The following is a 23,774-nucleotide window of genomic DNA, read 5'->3' as shown; positions in this document are numbered from 1 at the left end:
TAACTACACAAAAGAGCACACTTCTTATGGCTTATGACAATAAACCCGATAGGAATCCTGGCAGAATAGCTTCTGATATAATCCACGAGCCATAAGGCGAGTGAGGAATAAGCTTTCAAAAGATTTGTTACAATTATAATCGCTCTAACTTTGCCACTCGAAAAAGTGTTGAGCGCATGACCACTAGACCTTTGTAAACATGTTACCAATTGTAATTTAGTTCTTACCAACAAGTTGCCCTGTTTAAGGAAGTGTCTTTGATCAAGTGCAGAAAATCGTGCGCGACAGCCAGCAAAGTTGACCACTTCTACAATCAACAACTTTCTCGGTAACTTTCTCGGAAACAGTAAAAGACTTGAATCGTGTAGTAAATCAAATATTTTAGCAAAATCTGTAGAGATACTGGTGAGTCGATTTCTATCATAATCACTAAAATACGCAATTAGCAAGTCAGCTGCCTGGTCTATATCGCAATAATTTGGTAGGATTAGTTATTGTGCCAGTAACTTGAAATCACCATGGAAACGTCATTTTGACAGGCTTGTTTTCCCTAATTTGTAATTTTCGTGTTTCTATTTAATAATGAAAATCTGGAATGTTTTCAAGATTGTATTGTTACTTTATCATTATAAATTTATAAAAATATATTTCACACAATACAAATAAACGATTGAACTAGACGTCTAGAAAATATAAATTTGTAACACTTAGCAAAGTGCAGCCTTTTCGCAATACTTAATAAAGGCGGGGATTTTACCTGAAGACCAATTTTTCCAACGCTTTAGGTGGCTGACGCATTTCAGTATTTTCCAGCCCTTACACTTTAATGAAACAGTATACAACTCCTAATCAGGTAACTACTATTGTCAAGAAAATGATCACAACTTATTGACCAATGATTAGGTATTTGTTTTATACCATTACTGTAATAGCAACTGATGAAGAATAGTAGTACTGACCCAAAGTATAAGGGCTGGAAAACACTGAAAACCATTTCAGCCGCGTTTCAAAGAATCCAAAAATGCTTTACTTATCCCATATATATTTTGTTTTGCAGTATTTTGTTAATTTTTGGACGATTTTGGGGGATGTCTGGGAGGCGATAGTTTTTCTAAAAGGATTAGTAAAATTTGGACAAAAAAGAAATATTGGAGATTTAATGTGATTTTAAAATTTGAATTTGAAGTTAAAAATTGGTGGACGGACACCAAACAGTCTCCTGACAACCCGGAGTGCTCTTACGAGGGGGTCAACTGTTTGGTGGTGTTTCCATTCTTTTCTTCAATCCCTTCTTTACATCTCTTAAAGTTCCATTCAAATTCAGGTAGAACCCCACCTTAAGTTTTGTTCTTGTGAGAAAACAACAGAAGTCAAAGGTTGCGTGATATTGCCAAGCATGGATTTTAATTCTCCCTCCCTTTCCATCTCCTTAGCCTTTCACCCCCACCTGTCCCTCCCTTTCTACTCTCATTCAATTTAATGTTTGTTTACATTTCCTAACCAATTCAGTATCGTACTAATCTGTGCCAAGCAATCAGATAATAACAGAAATTTGCCTTAATTTTGATCTCCCATACCAAGACCTTAGAGTATAAACCGCTAATAAAACAAAACACACTTGATAATAATTCTCTGAGGTTATACACCTTGCAGTATTAACGTACTAACGAACTTGATAACAAACCCCATGTCGTACTAAGGATTTTTACTGATCAACATAGAAAATAAGTTCATAATGGTTTGTTCCCAAAACGTTTTTTACTGTACAGAGGGTCTGTATATTGACCTGTAACTTGTATACCGTATTGAAAAATTCAGAACGAACCGACTTCTGCCCGCTACCATGATATCATGTTGCAATCCTGAATTTCGTCAAAATGAGCCAAAATAAAGTTTTAAAATTTCCTTTATCAATATGGTTCTTATCTTTTTATTCAATTCTATGAACTGCTTTTATGCAGTACTGTCCAACAAAGATTTCAATTACCTCAAAGTTTCGGGACAAATGGATACAAAATATTTCGTGCAGAATGTAATTTGATTAAGCGAATGTTTTCACGTCTATAAATATTTCAAGCAATGAATGAAAAATCATTTTGTTTTCATCGATGAGAACCACTTTCAAATAGTTAATGCATAAAAAATAACAATCAGATCAGAATACAATAATTATTAATGCAAGGTCTCGCTATTATGTCTCGGCAGAGATACTTCTTTTTTGCAAGTTCAAATGTATGCAAATTTCGTGTGAAATGTAATTCGATTCCATTGTCTTGTTTACAAACTCTTTCTTAAGAAAGTTGTATTTTCGTGAATAAAACCCATTGGCCTGTTTTGTTTTCCTGATCATGTTTGTCCGTGATTTGAACAAAACATGTGGTCTTTTTTTTCGGAACTTTACAGGTGACTTTAAGTTGTACAAAAATTCCTATTTTGAACACAGATGTCACTTCCGGAAATTCTCATCTAAAATTCAATTGGTATTTAATTATTATTATTCGAAGTTTTCATTTTCAACTCATCTTTTCACTCGATAGCTTTACTGATCTCGTAAAAAATTCCATTCAAGTTCATACCAATACTGTACATTGCCAATGTTTTGCTGACGTCTTGAGAAGTGTCTTACTAACGTCACTAGTCAAATCTAAAATATATCCAAAACAAGTTGTGCAAACATTCTACTCTTTGTGACAGCGACTTTGACGCCCAACTGTGAGGAAATGAAAATCGACATACTTCTTGCTAAATATATAAAAAATAGTTTTAAAGTGGAGTCTGCCTCAAAAAAATGTACCACCAGATCACACTGCTATTTGTAGAAACCAGCAAAGCGTCTAGTTTCAACGTTTCCCACAAAAACATTGCGTGACATGAATGACGTTACCCCTTTTATTTACAAAAATAGCTTCAACTTGTCAAAGGAACCACAGTTTCACAATGGTGATTATTAGTACTTTACCCCTTAAACTTTTTTCTCTGTCCTCCCGCCGAAGCAAAGAAGAGAACCAGATTGCAGATTAGCCCAAAAGTCGACCCAGTGTTCCTGCAACGATTTACTGTCAAAACTGAAATGAAACCGATTGGCCCAGGCTATCCCCGTCATTTTTAGCCGACAGGTGACTATCGTCTAGGACGACCAAAGGGTAAACTATAAATCGGCCACGCCCGATTAATTATGTCAAGTCTGTAAACTATGGGCAATGCTTAATACTATGAACCCCAAGAATTTAGAAACATTTAATGAATATTTTATCTTTTTACAAAATACAAAAAGTACGCAAACTGTAGGTAAAACTATAATTTACCAACATTCTGTTTTGACGGAGGAAAAGACCTTTACTTTTCCTTTTAAAAAAAGTCTGTAAAATTTAAATTTACAGAAGTCTGTAAAAAGTTCAGTTTTGCCAGTGGGCCGGTAGAGATCTGTTTCAAAAGTTAATGAATACTAATTAGCTGAGCAGGAGTTTGTATCAAAAGTTTATTCTCTTGTTTCATTTGTATTGGGGTTCACAGTTGTGTACATGTGATCTGACTGCTGTGCTGGGATTGGTTTTACAATATTTGTTTCAGTGTTTGTTTACATTGGCCCTGAAAAGCCCCATTGGGGGAGTGGTCAATTAAGATATTTATTTATTTATTTGTTTGCACCCTCATGAACAGTTAATGAATTTTACAAGGACCATAATCTACCGGTATAATACTACACAGTTTTTGGACCTAGGTTCATATTGTAGTGTTGTCAGTGTAGCAAGTTTAATCTTTTATCCCAGTTAATCAAAATTCATTTTCAACTTAAAGCGAGAAAACTCGTCTAACGTTTACTGTATATAGTTTATTGAGTCAACCTTGCTTTAATAAAGGAGCACTAATTCAAGGTTTTTTGCTTACAAAAATATTTAGGGATCTTTCTTACAACAAAATGGAATATTTATCAAATGACGTGTTGTTACGGAACCTCGGCTTTCTGTAAGTGTCTCATCCACAGTGCTTGTATCGTAAATTGTCTTGATCGCTTCGGAAATGGTTAATATAATTTACATAAAGGCGTTTTTATGCAACAGTTAACATTGTGATCATTTTAAACATCGCTAAGTGACAGATGGGAGGAGGATAAATGGAATTATTGGATAATGTGGTGTGATGTCAACTTATGTGTAACTAACGTTTTTTTATATTATTTATTTATCTATTAATTTCTTTTTCTTTTTCTTATCATGGACATGGAAAGACTACTGGAAATTGTTTTATTTATGTTAAGGGGTAAATATTTTTTGCTGTTAACGCTGCTATAAAGTGTTTTATAATTTGTAGTTTTTTTTTGTTTTTTGTTGCATGAAAGAAGTGTTGATATCTTAAAAAAAAACATTTGCTTTAGCCTATTTGTTATATTCCCTGGGTAATTTGATAAACGAGCTACCCGACCTAATAATGATGTTGAGCAGCTCTCTTATTGAAATTTCTTCCTAAAATCGTTTTCATTCCTAACTTTGGGGAGAGCAGTGGAAATGAACGGTTCGTATGGGGGGGGGGGGGGGGATAAGGAATTACTGAAGACAGCATTTGGTGTCAAGCTATTTTGTAGTGTTTTGTATTGGATAAAGACTTTTACTTGATGGAATGACTTTCTTGAGGGAACACCTGCTTTGAAAAAATATCATTGCGCGCGCGCGTAACTAGTGCCAGTCCCAAACCGCGCGTTAGAATCTAAAATCCCTAAAACATTTGAAGGAATGAAGGCAGAGTTCTGATAACATAGCCTTTTTTATAATCATACGCATAAAATTATCGTTAACACCTAAAATAGAAATACAGTGAAGAAAGTGTGTAAATACGAGTGCTTATTACGTCATAACTTATAATGCAAAATCCCTGTGTAGCATTAAGCATGTGGGTATTCTATATCTAATGGAACTGAATTTGATTTTCAAATCAATATTTCATCAAAGTTTGAAGTTTTTTTAATATTTTGCTACGTGAATTGCCAAATATGGACGTGATATGAACACTTGAAGGACTCTTCAATGGAACAAACCTGTACAAAAACCTTATTCGTAGGAGGTCTGTTTTCCAAAATATGACTGTAAACAACCTTCCTTAGCAACAAATTGGTGGTTAAGAAGGACCCCATTAACCGTGTTGAGAATAAGATACACAAGTAAAAGAAATGCCAATTAACTATTGCTTATTGATTGCTAGGAATCTGCAAAATAACATGATAACCTTTATATCAAACGAGACCTTTGCAGAGACCACCCATCTTCAATATCTGTATGTATTAAAAATGTGTTCTTTTTGATATTTCTGGGCATTACTAAAATACATAAAGTACAAAAGCGCGGCCAAATGAAACATGATAGTCGTCCTCAAAGGTTAGAAAATATGCACAATTTCGACCGTTAAAAAACACTATTTTTTTGCGAGAAGGGGACTTGGTCCTGTAAAACGCGCATTTGGTATAGTGTAACAAGAAAGCACTCCTGTTGGTTACCCAAAAGCTACCAACGTTTGCTTTTATCCAAGCGATCGAGGATTCTCATATGATCGTCCCGATCGCCTAGTATGAGGGAAGACCTAGGAAAAACAATCATTTTAGCCTTGGATCAAACACAATGACAGCTTTAAATAAAAGAGCAAAACTCGAGGCCTCCTATCTTCTCAGTTATTGCATCTTTTTCGGCGAAGAAGGGAAAAGAAGCTAGAAGGATAGAACATTGGCGATCCAAGCGATCGTGATCGCCCCAATCGCCGCAGTCGTTAGCGATCGTTTGTGAGATGCTCTCATATAATCGCTCCGATCGCAAAAAAAAAAAAAAATTCAAAGTGACAGAGGCGATATAAACGATCAGAAAACCAACCCTTACAGTCTACACCTATGGTTATGCCAAGTTCCAGTGTATCGATATGCCATTTTCTGACATTAAAATCGATTCTGAAGCGGTTGTCTGGAGGCAATTGCAAACGACATACCATAGAACCATTTTTTAACGAATATATGTTCTCAAAGTGTGCAATAGAACGTTTATAATCTGAAATTTACAGTGCTTCAACAAATAAAATGTATGACAGAAAAGGAAAGCGTTCAACCCCGTGCATGTGAGTGCGAGAGCATTGTTCATTTGTGGAAACGCAAAGGTACCTGGGCTCGTTTGGTGAAATAAAGTTTCTGGGTGCAGCTTCAAGACTTGGAAACAATTTTGTCAAGTAGTTCTTGTTTGTAATCGGTGCCAACACGTTTGATATGTGCGAGAGAAACTGTTTTCATTTCATTTTTTATCTGTTGTAAGCCACATTTATTCTGCTACGTGGTACCGTATGGATGGTTGAAATCAGAAAGTCAAGTCATTGACAGAAGCAGGCGCCCTTTCATGATGAGCTGGCTTTCATCTCTACGATAATCAGAAGCGATCCACGGCCACTACATGCGCCGCCTTTTCCCTTGTCTTGAATGGATATATTTAGTTCTTCATAATCCTTTTTTAAAAAAAGCAAAAAAAAAAAAAACTGTTCAAAGTGTCCAATGTAACTTACTATTTCAGTGCAACTTATCATTTAATTAAACAAAAAAATGACTTTTGCAACGTTCTTTCGTTTCCAATTCTCATAAATGTATTTCCTACTCATGTCTGTTGGCATGCTGTATAGCTTACCCTGTTAAGTCTTGTTAACCGCGGCAACCTCTACCATGTTTATCAGCTCTTCATTGCTTGAGTAACTGTATAAGTCAGTATTACCAAAGAACACTTCCTCCTAATGATATTTTAATTTCAAAAGTCAAAGTTATGCCCTCTTCTCAGGAAGCCATGCTTTGTTTTTCTCTTAGATTTCTGGGTGCCAACCAATTACAGAATATTCCGTATCGAGCCTTTGCTAATGTTGCTCCACGTCTTTTAGGACGACACGAAGAGCACATTTTGTGAGTATCAATGTTCAGTTCATCGTTGTAAGTACAAGGAAAAGAAGTGGATCGCATCATAGCAATGTTATTTTTTAATAGGACGAAACATGTGATTTTCAGCCGTGGTCTTGGTGACAGATTTGCATTACCAGAAATTACGAACTTTCGCCTTCGCGATTTCTTAGGTCTTAGGTCTGCAGTTTCATTAACGAAAAATAAAGATGTTTTGTCAATAATTATGACAGATGAAGGCAGGACAAACAAAAAAACTGAGTTCGTGAAACAGTCATTGGCAATGGAAAAATTACTAAGTGGTACAGCGTACAGCGTTTCAGTGTTTGTACCCACACAAGGCCAGTTTATCAACCCTGCTTGGCTTCCTAAACCAAGCTGAGAAAACAACCTTTGCTTTTGGAAAAGAAAAAAAAATGCATGGTTTCTCTGCCAGAGTTCTAGGCCGGCATGCCATTTTTCAGCCACTTTTAGCCTTATTAACGTGTTGTACTTTTTATCACGTACAGCAACTACCACTACAACAACAAAACATTTTAGACTACACTTTATAAATAAATTACAAAAATAGTGTATTTTAATCATAGAAATAATCGAATTGGTCCTTATAACATTGTGATATTGATGTTATCGTTCTAGGATTTTCTCCGATAATCCTATAAAGACAATCGAACCAGAGGTATTCAGATGGGACAACTTTCATAATAAGGGAATGCATATGTAAGTTGCGAAATTTTGTTTTTATCATCATCATCATCATCATCATCATCATCATCATCATCATCATCATCATCATCAGCAGCAGCAGCAGCAACAGTAGCAGCAGCAGCAACGCCATCACCATCATCACCACCATCACCACCATAACCATCATCATCACTATATATACCATCAGCATCGCTATAAATAATACCATTCCCGCTAAGAATGCATGACGTCTTGGATACTCAAGGTATGGTAGCATTTGATAGTTTTTCATGGTCTAGTATGTTGTCGTATAGAGTGCAAATTGGTTTCTGCGTTATTTAGAGCGTTTATTTTCCGAATTAGAATATAAGCGACGTACTCCCATTCTAGTCTCCTGACCAAAGTTTCAACGTTTTTAATTGCGCATTTAAAGAATCAAACCCGTGGAAATGATAAAGTACACTGTAAAAAAATAAAACTTTATTAAAGTGTCCAAATCCGTAACTGCTAGAAATTACGTTTTACTTACATCTATTTATTAAATCGTTAAAACGATTTTAATCTGTGTATGCAAGGAAATGGCCCTAGCTACAGCAAAAGTCAGACCGGCATGCGCCAGACTGCACTTCACCGAGTGCTCTGACCTGCCGAGACTGAATTTCCTTTCCAGCAATCTGTCAAGATTTAAGAAAACAAGGTTCCAAAAACTAGCAGGGGCCAGCACCTCCCAAACCTCTCTCATCCCATCCCCCTGTGGATTTAAGAGAGCCCAGGGGCAATGCTAGAAAGCAGATGACCCTTCAGAGACCATGTGCCGCCTGCATGTAATGGAGTGCTCTGGCCTACCGAAACTGCATTTTGCCTTCTTAGGGAATTTCCTTGCCAGCAATCTGTCCTGATTTAAAATAACAAGGCCCTCGGAACTGTCAGGTGCCAGTGACTCTCTTTGCCCTCCCCTTCCTCTCCCTTGTTTGTTTATGAGAACCCCGGAGCACTGCTGGAAAGCCTTCCAATGCCCGGACACAGCTGACCTCTAAGGGTTTCAATGCTGTTGAGTCTGGCTCTCAAAAAGCAAAAGCCGGGACCAGTCCTGGCCACATTTTTCAAAGCAAAGTCTTAGCTGAAACCAAAAAAAAAAAAAAATTACTTTTTAGCCAGCCCTCAAACCGGCCTGAAAATCAAAAGCTGACCCAGGGCTCCCTAGGGTTGTTTGGGCACGGCTCGTGCTACTTGCTCAAAAATCTCGGACCGCGATGGCTTGAGAACCGGCCTTCAAACACGGATCTCGGAATCCATGTTTTGTCAAATCCAGACAGAGTGTGCCAAAAATAGCCCTAACAACATCAATTGTTTGCCAGCATGTGCTATGCTTTATGTCAGCGAGTGCTCTGGCCTACCAAGACTGCCTTTTGCCTCGTTAGGGAATTTCCTTGTCAGCAAATTTGATTCAGGAAATGGCCCTTGCAACAGCAAAAGTCAGACCGGCATGTGCCAGACTGCAAGTCATCGAGTGCTCTCGCCTACCGAGACTGCCTTTTGCCTCGTTGGGAATTTCTTTGCCAGTAATCTGTCCTGATTTCAAGAAAACCAGGCCCCCTGAACTGCAAGAGGCCAGCAAATCTCATAGTCCTCCCTTCCCCTTCCCTGTAGGAGAGCCCAAGGGCCTTGCTAGATAGCCTGCCTATGCCCAGTCACAGCTGACCTCTCAGAGGCCTCAAGGCAGCTGAGTCCTGCCCCAAATAACCAAAAGCTGGGCCATATTTCAAGCAAAAAATGTGACTTTAGCCAGCCCTCCAGCCGGCCTGCAACTCAACAGCTGTCCCAGGCTCCGTAGGGTTGTTAGGTCATGACCCGGGCTACGTGCCTCCGGGGTCGCTGATGGAGCCCTCTCTTAAAATATTTCGGACTGCAATGGCTTGAAGGCCGACTGTGTAGGCCTTCAAGCACGGATCCCGGAGTTCACGTTTGTCAAATCCAGACAGATGTATGTATAAATAAAATGTGCGTTGCTAAGTCATCGGTGGCATGGAGAAAAACCCTTAAAGTGAGATTTGTTTAAAAGATCAATGACTGTTTACTGCACGTTAGAAAACAAAAACTAGTCAGAAGGAATTTATGTTTTCCTAATGGTTTTCGCATTTGTTTGTTTGCGAAATATAGCAAAATCTCTTTGACAGCAATTTTGGTCTAATCTTGTACATAAATAACACACGCATAATAGACATTTCTATTTGTAATATCTTTATGACAGATATTTGCTGAGGACGAAGCTGAAAACATTGAGCCTGGATTCCTTTATTGGCCACAGTGTTCAAGATTTTCGAATGTGACGTATTCTGTTCAGATAAACATTTTTAAATACTACCCTGATAGACACACAGAAAACTCTGTTAAACGATGTAGCATTATTTACAGAAGAGAACTTAGAAATTACCTCTGCCAAGGTCTCTATTGGTATTATGGTGTTCCTTTTCAGGCTGATAGTTAACAGAACGCTTTCAAGAGTGAGATATGTAATGGCGCAAATGAAGAAAAATATCACAATATATCTGTTAGTACATTTATGAAGAACGAAGCTTCCTAATTTGTTTTCAGATGCAATCTGTGGGTATGTACATTTAATATTTCAAGGTTATTCGAAGTGTTACTAGAACCAAGTTCCCTGTTGGTTTCCAATCTCTATTTTTGATGGACTGTCGATTAGTATTTAAGAGAAAGGGAAGAGTACATTGGAGCCCCACTTTACGAACACCACTATTTCCGGACTGATTTTTTTTTCCCGACAATAAACGCTCATGTAGTTGTATTTAACTATAACCAGCTTAATACGGACATCCTATAATAAGGACTCAGAACGCTATTTGCCCTGCATTAATTATCGACATCGCATATAAGTACCACAAATTATAAATAAATTGCCAGTGTGTAACGGCTCCCGAAACATGCCTGTGCCATTCGTAGAGTATTCATCGAAACCTATCTGAATTGCTCGACGAGAACGTTCGCGCAAAGACCTCAAAGCGGGTTACATCAGCTCCAAGGAGAAAAGCGGAAAGTTTTATGGTTATGAACGAAAAGTGTCAGCAAAGTGGGTTTCAGCAATGCCTTAGTGGGGAGCAGTTCAGATGCCTCGAGACTCAGAAGTCCTTCTTTAAGCACATGCGGCACCTGGAGTTGAAGTACAATTTTGCACGATTCTGTATCATGTGCTTTGATTCGAAATATACCGAATAAATAACAGTTATATCTTAATTACTTTTTGTGTTACATGAAATGGCTTACATAGTTTAAGGCTACTGACTTTATGTTACAATGCGTTGTTAGATATAAAGGACACTTTTTATTCGACCAAAAATGCCGGAAACTCATGTACGGGGCGATCGGCACCAACATTTTTTGGGAAAGTTGTATACAATCCGAAAACTGTTGAATTTCTAGAACGCGAAACAATCAACAGGATTATCCAAGAGAAAGATTCAATTCAACGGTATATATCGCGACGGTTCCTGATTTCTTTCCCCTTTTTTTTTTAAAAAAAATATCGAAAAACAAACAAACAAACGCCACTTTGTATTTGTTCCACCGCAGCCAGCTAGAAAATGCTGTTTTATTTGCCATTATTTTTTTGGGGGGGCGGGGGGGGGGGGGGGGGGGGGAATTCAAACCGAAGTATTTGATTGTATGGAAAGAGCCCATTTTTGTATGTTTTCTTACCGCCAGAAAAAATTACTTTCTTCTAGTAATCCTATCAGTTCCACAACTGAAGCCATCAAAGTTAACTTCCCCCATTCTTCGAGTGGTAAGTTACTGTTATCCGCTCTCTTGTCCTCGGGATTCGGACGGATACTCGCGTACCACGTTCTTCGAGCTACACTGTTACCATGCCCACTGGGGACATTTTCTAATTCTTCTACTAAAGGAGCTGATGGATGTACAGAATGCCCTCCAGGTTTGTTATAGCCTTCTTTGCAGCCGGTTTCTTCCGTTTTTGACCCCACACGGCTGAACACAGTACAGTGGGGCATATAACAACAGAAAACAGACTGCAAAACATAATTACGATTGAATCTCTTCGGCACAAAATGACACATATCTGAGATCAACTGAATGCAGGAAAATACTTACGTTTGTTGGACTTGTATAAACAGAGTATAAACTCGCCAACATTTAAGGTGGCTCGACTCAGTTTTTTTCTAGCAATACCTATCAACTTTGAAACCCTCATACTTTAAGGGATTAATGTTAATGACATATCTACTATATCACATGGATTACACATATACTGAACTACAATAATTATGATACTAGTGGTAACCATAGGTTAGAAAGTGCGGGCCTTGACGCACTTAGAAAAGGTACTGGTACGAGAGTGCGTAATTTTAGATGGCAGTGTCGATAAATAAATGATTAAATGGACAGAAGACAATTATCCCGAGTAACGCGTCACGCAAGGAATGCATGTTTTTATCGTTTTGGGAAGTGTAATCGAGCACGCAATGTGAATTGAGATGTGATTTTTCTCCGTCGGTAAACTCGCTATGTTGTGCTCGCCTTTTATTAACGTGGCGCGATTAATGATAAATCACGCTTAATTGTCGCTAACCGGCCGCGGACCAGTCAGAGTTGTTTTTTGTCAAATTGACAGTTTAGTGAACTGTAGTCGAGCACGCGGTGTGAATTGAGATGTGATTTTCCTCGGTCTATAAACTCGCTATGTTGTCAGTGTTATAACGAATTTCTCGGGAATAACCGTTGTTGGAATCATTCGCTTTGCCGTGGTTTATGCGTGATACAATCAGAGCAAGTTTTCGCAAAGCAACACCCGTAAAACAAGTCTGCAAATTGTAACGTTTGCAATCTTCCATGTGACAGAAGCCTAGATCTTATGTGACAATCGTTCTTGGAGAACAGATTTTCTCTTCCGGTGCTACGACAAACTGTCGTGATTGACACATTTTGCATTCCGATCGTTCTTAGTGGAAGAACAAAATTTTCAACTTCCGGTTTTCAGATAGCCTTTATAAACGTGGCGCGCACGCGTAATACGCAATCCGCTGGTTACTGTCAAGATAAGGGTTGCGGGCCTCTCTTGGGCCCGCAATAAATTTTTGGGAGATCGGAATGACTTGGCCGAGAACAGATTAATGGCGACATCCCTTGCCGTTACTGTTGTTAACTTAGGTGTTGGAGCAGTAAGCAGGATTCCTGCGGAGAACATTTCGGCCACGACCGACAAGTACACCGATGCAATCTTATTCAAAATATTGGTACTTGGAGCAAACACATTAGTGATCGGCCTTCTTGTTGGTAAGGAAATAGCTTTACTTTATGCGTTTATATTAGACAACCTTAGAAGTTTTCAATGAGCATCAAATTCAGGGATTGTGTAGTGTACTGATCAATTGCCACCCTGAAAAATTTTGGGGAAAATTCATCGACGAGTTTTGAAATAATCGCGTTTTTTGCGAAAGTAGGCGTAAAATTGGTAAATAGGGCTAGACATTGAGCTTCACTATGATTCATATATTTCATATTTTCCGAAATCGCGCAAGTCTACATACTTCTTACGGTTTGGATATCGGATATGGGACATTTTTAAAAGGAATGAGGGCTAAAGCCTCCCATTAAACATCAAAAAGAAGCAAATTTCTTTATATGAAGTCTTGTCTTTATTTTACGCATAAATCATACCATCTAAAAACAAATTCCAAGATATTTCAAAATTCCTCTTGTAGATTTCAATGAAACTCCGCAGAGCTGAAGGCAAACACCCAAGGTAGACGTAGCGTGGAGGATCTCGAGAGAAAATGCGGTTACAGGCTAAAATTCGATTCAGAGCAAAAACCTGTGTGACGTCATTGTCACGTGATATTCATTCCGATCTCCCAAAAATGTATATCATATTTTAGTTCAGTCTATGTGTAATCCATGTGATATAGTTTATTTGTCATTGACATTAATTCCTTTAAGTGTGAGGGTTTCAAAGTTGATAGGTATCGCTAGAAAAAAACTGGGTCGAGCCACCTTAAGAACCTTGAAAACCTTGAAAAAACCTAAGCATGAAACACAGCGACCATTTTGATTTCTAATGTTTTGAAGTACATTATCGAATGCTCAAGGGGCTAATTAATGTGTATTTGTCACCCCTGGGCATCCCACAATGGCTATTTGACCCGTCCTATTTGAAACAAGAGAACTCAAAATGACAATTGACCGTCGTATCGGTAAATAAAATACGCAATGATAATTTCCTTTTCAGGAGGATTTTACTCTGATGATGTTGGCTACGTTGCCAAAAGCTGCAAGAAATGTCCAAATGGTTCTTTTGTATCATTTGACAAAGCTCCAGGAACACGAAAGCAAGATTGCAAGTCTTGTCCTGAAGGTAAGGATTGATTAAATGAACCTGATGATTTTAAACACAATTTTGTTTTGCAAAGGTGGTTCACATGTACATGTTGTCATGGTAGTCGCGTTTACCCATTTAGCATTATTCTTTCTTTAAACAACCTTTTTAATATTTTATTCAACATCTTCAATGTATTTTTTCCGTTCATTTTATCATCTTTTTGTTGCTTTGGAATACTTTTGTTTTAAATTTACTCTTTTATCCGACGATATGAGAAAACAGGTAAAATTACAATTGGCAGATTGATGGTGGTGATTTTATAATGTGATTGGAACATTTAATCAAGCGGTAATCTCCATAAAATTGGCATAACACTGTCTTATATTTAAATAACAACGAAACTTTAAAAGCTGGGGGTAACCCCGTGGTGGACTAACATCCCATCCATGGAAGATTCGGAATACTCCTAGTCGACGTCGCTTCATGCTACGGACACCAGAACAAGCTCCGACATGATGAGCCACTAGGCTCGAACGCAGAAATCAAGTCAAAATGTTAATGGCATGTAAAAATATACGAACTCTGCAAGTTACGTAGACACATAGAAAAAGTGAAGATTTCTGTCAAAACAGTTGACATTAATTTTTTGCTGTTTGACTTCATTAAGAAATTTCCTTCGGGTACTGTGGTTCGTCATAGAACGTCTCATTCAGCTAGTTTTTTTTTGTACAACACTTTAGCAAAAGCAAACAATTACTTCTCTAAAAAGAACCACATTGGGGACAGAGTTATGTGGCCATTGAAGGGAAGTTTTGACAAAGGTAACTAAATAGGCGGGTAATCAGTTGAACTGTAAAAACCTTTATATTGAGATGGCGGTCAGTGGATTAGAGAAGACTGTGTATCAACTTCTAACTACGATCCGTAAACGCAAACGAAAACATTTTCTGTCAGTCGGTAGCTAAAATTATGAATTTAGGAGTGAAATTTCTGTGTGCATTTTGGAAAAATGCGAGGTACACTGAAACCATAACAAATAAAAGCTAGCACCATACAGACCCAATTAATTTCTGTCGATACTGAGTTAGCCTCGGAGATTTAAAGAAGGCTAATATAAATACCTTATCGTATGTATCCAACAGGAACAGAAACTGATTTCTTCGCTGGATACCGTGCTTGCGTTTGTTTGGAAGGATTTTATCGAACCCATATGTTTGACAAATGCCATAAGTGTGGACAAGGAGGACTAGAATGTCAAGATGATTACGCCACTTTGAAAGCTGGTTATTGGTGGGAATGGAGGAACGTTACACACGTGGATGTATACAGAGGTTTCATTTCAAATCTTCTTTCACCTACACCAGCATTAGATGCTTCAAGCGTACAATACCCTTTCCCCATACCAACGCCGTACAAGTGTCTCAGAGAGGAGTCTTGTAAAGGTGGTCTAGTTTCTCAATGTGACGATGGTTATCAAGGTCCACTCTGTCAAGTTTGCAGTCCGGGATACTACAAACAATTACAAACTTGCACACGATGTCCATCAAAAAAGTGGATTGTGGGACAGCTGTCGATCACTGCGGCCATTATTATAATAACCACTATCGTTTTGGTGTGGAGAAGCAAAAGAGAAAAGAAAAAGGAGCGGAGAAGTTGTCTAATAGATTTATTTTTGTCAAAGGTTAAGATCGTAATTGGCTTTTATCAGGTCACCCATGGTTTACTCCAAGCATTTTCGTACATAAAATGGCGTGGCTCCTTGCAAGTAATCGCCAAATATTCTGAAATACTCCAGATGGATGTACAACAGATAGCACCTACTCACTGCCTTTTCTCGCGACTTCGGGCGAATGCTTTTGGTGGCTTACTTATTATGATGGCAATAAACACTGCTTTCATTGGCTTTTCTGTTTTCTTTTATAAGGTGCGTAAAGTGATAATCTTACGAAGAAGAAACCTACAGGACAATGATAAGTTAAGAAAAATCTCAGAGATAAAAGAATTCGTGTTAAGGAATTTGTTTTTCTTCCTGTATGTGACTTACCTCAGCACGTGTGCTAAGACAGCCAGTGTTCTACCAATGGCTTGCCAGAAACTTTGCCGAGATGAAAAAGAAGAGTTGTGTCACAAGTACATGAAAGCAGATTACAGCATCCGATGCCATGGTACAAACTACAATCATTGGCTTATATTGGCGTACATTTCCATTGCCTATCTTGTTGCCCTCCCCGTGTCTTCATTTATCGCCCTTTGAAGACAACGAAGAGCAATAATAACTGTAATAAAAACTGACGCTTTTAAGGACCCAGAATATGGTATGGAAATGATCTCCGGATTGCGTTTTCTTTTTGAAAACTACAAACATGACTCGTGGTATTGGGAATTGGTTGAAGTTTCTCGCAAAGTAATCCTTACATCTGGTATAATTCTCGTCGGTCACGAGAGCAGGTCCTACATCGGCTTGGCATGGGTCATTGCTGGAATGTATGGAATGCTTTTTTCTTGGATCAAACCTATAGGGGACTTGGCCGAGAACAGATTAATGGCGACATCCCTTGCCGTTACTGTTGTTAACTTAGGTGTTGGAGCAGTAAGCAGGATTCCTGCGGAGAACATTTCGGCCACGACCGACAAGTACACCGATGCAATCTTATTCAAAATATTGGTACTTGGAGCAAACACGTTAGTGATCGGCCTACTTGCTGGTATGGAAAAGGTTTTACTTTTTTGTAAAGTGACTAATTTGAAGCTCTCGAAATTACGAAACGTAACGCAATGAATTGGCAACCGCTTTTTGAGTAGAGATAGAATACACAGGAGAGGGATGGTGTCAGCTGCCTCTAATTGTAAAACTGAACTTTTAAATGTTTCTAGACCTTATGCAGGAAAAATGATTGTCATTCATGCCTGTACCCGGGTGGGGGTACTCCATATGATGGATTATAAGGGGAAGGGCCGCCCGAAAGGTATGCCTTTTTCAGACTTTTGCCGTTTCATTGGCAATTCTTTTTGTTCTTTGACAAACTGTCACTACAATAACTAGCGTGATAACAGGTAATGGATTGGCACGATTTACAAATTAAACACCTTTATTTCTCATTTATTTCAGCTCAGTACGCAGTGTTCCTGTATCGCTTCCTCAAGGAATGGCGCAAAAATCCTCATTGGTCCTTTTCTTGCTGTCTTGGCTTGCTTCTGCCTCTTAATGATTTACAGGGAGAAATACACGGCATCGCAGGAATGGACATCCTTGAAAACCAGCTTCAATCCGGACACATTGATAAGCCTGCAATACTCTCTGAAGTGAAAGACATTGGACTGGTAGATGTCTCTCTTGAAAAAGGTGACGGAGATGATGATAACACAATGCAGGTACAAGACGAAAATTGTCAAACTGCCGAGCACAGCGACACGAGACGTCATCAAGAGACACAAACAGAGCTATGCTTGAGTCCAATGGTACATAAGCCAATGTCCGAATTACTTAAGGATTCTTTGTAAGTACAATATGTAAAAACAAGTATCTTAAGCATTATTCCTAGTGGGGACAGAATAAGAAGAATGACTGTGTTCGTTTTTTATGACCGGCTTTTGCCTGGGGCTTTCCACAAATTGCTCGAAATTATTCAAAAAGTTGCTTGAAATTTCTGAAAAAGGTGCTCGAAAGTTCCTCCAAAAATCCAAAAAAAGTTGCTTTTGATAAAAAAAAGCTGCTCGAAAGCTGTCCCCCAAAATCCAAAACGCTGCTTTGGAGAAAATTTCTCCAAATATATGCTAATTTCCTTTTGAAGGTAAGATTTTTAAGCAGTTTCATGCAGTTTCACTGCAACAGAAGAATCTAAATAATATTTTCAGGCAAAATGTTTTTGAATTACAAGGATTTCTTTCACTGAGAAAAATCGTGATGATAGCGATGACGTCATGTTTGCCGACTAATTTTGCAAGGTTTTATTTAGGAATGAGTCGAAAGTCATAACGTCTTCGGATGGTCCACGAAAATCTTCGGCAAACTTCGTGAATCTTCGGAAACGTTCGTGTGGCCTTCGGACAACACTTGGACAATCTTCGAAGATCTTTGGTCAAGAAAGTGGTCAAAATGCAACAAGTTGCTCGTAAAGAAAGATTTTGCTCAAGGGGAAAACGTTGCTCGAAATATAAAAAGTTGCCAAAAAGATGCCGAGCAACTTGTGGAAAGCCCGACTTTTGTCTTATGCTCATGTCTGTGCTTGTTTTTATGGCAAGAGAAAACCAGGATAGAAAGAATATTATGAAGTTATTAAATTAATTCATAAAGTAATAAGAATAATTTATAAGTTAACGTCAGCATATAAATTAAGAGTTACACCGAATTGGTTCAAGTTGTCTGTACAACATTACACAAAAACAAATTGAAGGGTTTTGAGTGGGAAGTGCAACCCTTCTCCTGATCCGTCATTTAGATCCAGCTAAAACGCAAACCCAATGCATGAGAGTTTACCGTAGAAGTACTTGAGTCAAAGTTAATGGTTTATCTCAGCATAACCTATAAACAAACAAATTTAAAGCAAGGTGCTTCCCTCCTATGCATAAGGAGAAAATTGCCCGGGTAAACATTACCTGAGTCCTTGTGTTGCCAGCTTGTAGGAAGCACGTTTAATTTTAAAGCTAACGCGGGATTACTGAAAACGAAAGATGCTATGACAAGCAATAAATTATAGCTAAGCGGCTAAAAGAAAAACGATGCGCTTTATTGATCTTTGTTAGGTTGAATTGTTTCGCATTTTTTCGTCTTTATCCTTTAAGATCATATTTACTATTTTTTTCAAGGTATCAGCACTCCATCCCAGCAAACAGGGATGGCTTTATCCACACGAAGGAAGGAATTTCAATTGGCAATGAACCAGGAAAAGGAGGGATGAGACGTTTTGCCGCCTGTCCTCAGTCAACGAAACTCGTATAATTTAAGATTGGAGACGTTACTAACAATACCAAGTAGTTTTTACTGGCAGTTTGTTGAGATAATATTTATTTGTTATAGTGACGGTGTATTCCGTTGAAATAATTTTTTCTTACACTCACGTGTTATTTCAGAACGTAATTTCATAACGAGAAATGAGCCAAAAGGGACAAATTAAACCATTTATTGTTATGCTAGAATAGGTTAGTTAAGGTCACGTAGTAAACAGTCAACCTCGCCAAGAAAAGACCAAAGAGGGTGAGTTATGCTATTGGGAATACGAAGGTTCATAACTGGGAAACAGGTTGAGCCCATTTCAGATCCAAATTAAAATTTACACTCAGTCCAGCATTATATATTTGGTAATAATCGAGCTGCGCAAGTATTTCTGCAATTATTGCTAAACAGTTCCACATCAAATATCTGTATATCAGTGTGGTATTTACAAGTCGTGACCCTCTTTCGAGGTGTTTAGCTAGATAGCAAATGTGCATAGAAGAAAGAGAACAAACAAGACCTTTCTTTGTTAAGAAATCGGCTAGCTTTGTTTCTGACTCGTCCCCAGTCGTCTTTTGAGTCCGTTTTGAGTCGACTGCTGAATCCCATCATCCTTCGCGTCTTGCAATTTTCGCATAAGAGACGACTGATGGGGACGAGTCAGGCTTTGTATAGGATCCTTTCACTATGTGCAGTTATGACTAAAGTAATAATGTACATATTTTCTTTTGCATGTGTGTCAAAAATATATCTTCCCATTTCCAACCGTTCATTGCAAACACATATAGCATATTTACTTGTAAAGAAGGTCGGGATGGGGCTAACTAGAAAACGGGCAGCTGACAAATTCTTCTCAACGTCCTTGTCAGAAAAATGACAGTCGGCGAAACAAATGAGTCAACGTTTGTCTAACTAAATTTTAAATTTTGCCACCCTGTCCATCTGTACTTAACAAGTATTTAATCATTTCAAATAGTCTTCTGTTCGTAGGTCTTACAAAGGCGACGTATAAAAGAGCAGTTAGCCTACGAATCCAGTGTATCCCTATTTCGTAATAGCAATATGTTATGCATGTATACGTAAAGACTGAAAGGTAGCAATAAACGTCTCAAAGTGAATAAATTACATGTCCGTTCTATTGGGCAGTGCGACAATCAGTAAATAATCAGTAAAAATACGACATAAAATTGGCTGTTGACTGGTCGAGTTTTTTATGGTCGAATAGCGTCGCTTTTTTTAAGTAAAAAAGTGATAGGGCAAGGAATCTACTTGCTTTATTTTTCGTAGTTCTATCAGATATTGAGCGCTATTTTTACGTGTGCAGCTGCAGCTATATCTTGAAACGATAAAAAAAAAACACTAAAAACATGTACAAAGTTGCGAGCAATGACTATACCTCGTGAAAATAATCAGGGCCCGGTTGTTTCAAAACTCCGATTAGCGCTAATCCGCGATTAAATATGCTGATAGGCTATTAAAATTTAACCTTCGATTAGATTGCGTTGCCCAACGCTCGATTAGAGCTAGCCAACGATTTAACTAAGGGTTAAATTAAAACCCACCTCGCCAAGTGGATTAGCTTCTTAACCGGCCGATTAAACTGGAAAAAAATGGCTGACTTGTTTGTGAGACAAAGACGCTTGCGAAGTAATCAATGTTAAGATACCATACTCGGTTGTTGCGATTAAGAACAACGAGCTTTGTCGATCCTTAAAATAATTTTATTTACTTTTTTGGAGGTCAGCGTGGCCGAGTGGTTTAAAGCGCTGGTGTTGTAATCCGGAGGTCCCCGGTTCAGAACCTGCCCCTGCCACTAGCTGGATTTGTTTCTCGGTTGTACCGAGTTCAAATCCTCGGTCACGCTTTATATATAACCAACTGGTCTGCCTCCTGCCAGTTGGGATTATTAACCTTGTCATGTTCATTTAAAATACTTGTTTCCTCTGTTTCAGTGGCATGCCTGTAAACTAGCTATCTCAAAGCTAAGTGCATGACCACTATAAACAACATTTACATTTTTACATTTACATTTTGTTGTACATTTCTTTTCTGTGCTAACTTTATGTTTAGCTTTATAATACATTAAATACAAGACAAAAAAGAACTACGCCCTTGCTACGGCAGAGTGTCTATAAATATAATTCAATATATCCAGTAAATTACAAACCTCGTAGAGGCAGATTTACGAAGCGTGGTCACACTCTGAAACCAATTGACCAAATGCTAGACAGTACTATGATTTAATGCGAGTGGCAACATGATTATTTTCGAGTCGGACCAACTAGTTTGACGTCGCCACCACTGTTTTTTTGTTATCACATGCGACATTGCGAACGCCATATTGAAAACCATTACAGTGTTTATTCAAGAAAATTGCATTATGGGATACTAATCGAAGGAATTATGCCGTCAGTCTTGTCTGGTAGTAAATGATGAAATCTTGCGTTTTTCAAATGTTTGAAAATAGGCTTAGCATGCTGGCGATGTATAATTCGAAATATGTTCTATGTATGATTCGATCGTTTTGTTTTTACTGAACTTCCAAGCATTGTGAATGACCAGGTTGGTTTTGACATCCGCATGGAGGCCCCGCATTTCTTTTCGTCAAAAACAACGTTTTGCACTACACGAGATTCTTTTGAGAGAATAGCTGCTTCGCAAACAACTAGGCAGCGGTCAGTTGATTTAGTTTTTTAAATCTATATTCCGCCACCGACTTTAAACATTAATTTAAGCATGCAAGGCTCAACTGTAATACAGTTCATGTCAAAGAAAACTGGCGTGAAATTTAGACCCATCGTTTATTATTATACGTACTGAGATTTACTCACTGAAAAGCCGAGAAGTAAATTTCCGTTCGCAAACCAATCTTTATGTCTGTTCCCTTGGGAAACAGTTTTGTTTTCCCTCGAGTCTCGATGTTTCCCTCGAACATCGTCTCGGGAAACATCGAGACTCTCGGGAAAACAAAACTAACTGTTTCCCTCGGGGCCAGACATTAAGTATATAATATTTCGCCAGTCTGTTGGTAAAATGTTTGTATTTATCGATATTAAAAAAAAAAACAAGCATTAAGTCAGTCGTGCAACTTATGATTCAACTGGGATATAGCAAACACTTTGTCTTTCCATAACGCATTAAAAAAGGATTAATGACTTTCCACTGACGATGGAAATGTTCATTTGATTTTTTTTGTTTTCTTTTCTAGTTTTCTTTCGAAAATACTTAAGACACGATTTTAATCCCTCATTCACTTATAACGGAATCCACTAGGAAGTCGAGTAATATTTATTAAAGCTGGACAAAAATCAAGTACCAGAATAATTTAAATCATATTGCGTTATTTCCTACCCTTAATAAAAGGAAAAGATGTAAGTAATTATCCCTGATAACACCAACAACAATTTCTTATCAGAGTCTGAGAAAATGAATTTCAAAGTTCACAAGCTATAGGCAAAATCTCACGTGTAGCCATTTTGTAAATTCGTCTTAAGCGATTCAGTGGAATTCAGTGGAACTTCGAACTTTGTTTTCGATGTTTGGTGTTGTTAGAAAAGATTTCTTTTGATAAGATATTTGAAGCAGTAACAAAAAAGTTTGCAATCAGGTGTAAATAGTTTTGGTACATAATTTTTTCCAATAACTACTCGAAGTCCTGGCGGATTTCCTCTTAAGCTTTTTTTTTAAGAAATTCGTACTCTGCTGGGGTTTATTCTCAAAGCCTCCGCGAAAACCACGTTCACACGAAGTGGCCAGTTGCGATATTGTGATGAAAAACTTAACAACCGCTTTCTCGAATAACATGGTCCATTGGCGTCGTTGTGTTTGATTAAACTGACTAGTTAAATTGGTATAAACAAGTAACTGAGTTGTATCAATGGTTCTATGTTTTCAAATCACACACTGGTCTATATGTTACAACTCATCTCCCGCTATGCTAAGTAAAAGAAAAAACTTTAACTTTGTCTATCTCCTTGTCTTCTGGTGTCTTTTGAAAACGTAGAATCCATTCTTTCGCCGGAGGAGTTAGTGTACTTAACATTCATGGTGAGTGGGAGATTTGCTTAGCGTTCTCGGCCCACTTAGCATTGTATATGATTAAAATGTTTCACTCACTTCAAACATCACGCAGGATTCTTTTTCAGTCACTTAGTGACCTTTCGCGAGGTACACGATGGCTCTATACATTTCCCACTACGATCCGTACTGGAGTTTAGTCTTGCATGCCTATTTTAATGTATACGGTCGATTGCCAGTTATAAATATAGATTTATAAACACACAGCGTTACACGGCAGTGTCCAGTGCTCAACAGGTACATGTTTTAGTACATGTACTTCACCACGATGTATAAAAATATTGTATACCCAAATCAACAAACAGTTACATGGGCTGTTTGCGCAAGAAGTCCTTTACTCTCTCCAAATAATCTTTTTTGCCACAAAAGGGTGTTTCGCAGGAGAAAAGAATTGCGGCGTTCCACGTGTTCATACGGTTATCAACCAATCCGATCATTTCTTAACTTTTGGAAACTTATCGCAATGATGTAATTTATGCCAAAGTTGATCAAATTCAATTGAATCATACACTGTGCATATTACGAATCTGTACCTTGCCGGCGTGACGTTATGTCAATCTTATTTTAAATATTTGGAATACTGATAAAAACATTCATTAACTGCCATCAGACAGACTACCGGCACTAATTCTTAAAGCCTTACAATAGTTTACACATCAACATTGTTTCAGCTACGACAAATATGTCTAAGTAATTTCTTATGTAATTCCGATCATTTTCATGAGATATAGTCACCCTTGCAAGAACATTCTCCTCGTGGTGAACAATAAAACAATTTTTGGGTGCACGCAGTGTAATAAAGGGACCGTAATACAATATTA

At 38.1% G+C, this 23,774-nt stretch overlaps 1 protein-coding gene and 1 pseudogene across 3 annotated transcripts in view; both read left to right on the top strand.

Moving 5' to 3' along the window:
• Positions 1–8,172, top strand: part of LOC144660534 (leucine-rich repeat-containing protein 3B-like) — a 29,647-nt gene extending 21,475 nt beyond the window's left edge. Inside the window, exons 3-6 of one of the 2 annotated variants that reach the window (XM_078521196.1) lie at positions 3,901–3,966; positions 5,197–5,268; positions 6,821–6,913; positions 7,547–8,172. In XM_078521196.1, the coding sequence (XP_078377322.1) occupies positions 3,901–3,966; positions 5,197–5,268; positions 6,821–6,913; positions 7,547–7,631 (316 nt within the window). In that variant the 3' untranslated portion in view covers positions 7,632–8,172. The remainder of the gene's footprint in view (positions 1–3,900; positions 3,967–5,196; positions 5,269–6,820; positions 6,914–7,546) is intronic. The other variant, XM_078521197.1, reaches the window with a different exon arrangement.
• A 3,093-nt stretch (positions 8,173–11,265) lies between these two features.
• Positions 11,266–18,982, top strand: LOC144660447 (uncharacterized; annotated as a pseudogene). Its single transcript, XR_013572091.1, has 5 exons — positions 11,266–11,543; positions 13,854–13,979; positions 15,086–16,648; positions 17,053–17,440; positions 18,750–18,982. The product of XR_013572091.1 is annotated as an uncharacterized LOC144660447 (transcript).
• Positions 18,983–23,774: the final 4,792 nt, after the last annotated feature.

The sequence above is a fragment of the Oculina patagonica genome, chromosome 7, assembly GCF_052425735.1.
Source record: "Oculina patagonica isolate OP01 chromosome 7, crgOcupat, whole genome shotgun sequence".
NCBI lineage: Eukaryota > Metazoa > Cnidaria > Anthozoa > Scleractinia > Oculinidae > Oculina > Oculina patagonica.
Note: the sequence above shows the minus strand (reverse complement) of the source record. Positions and strands in the feature narration are given on the sequence as shown.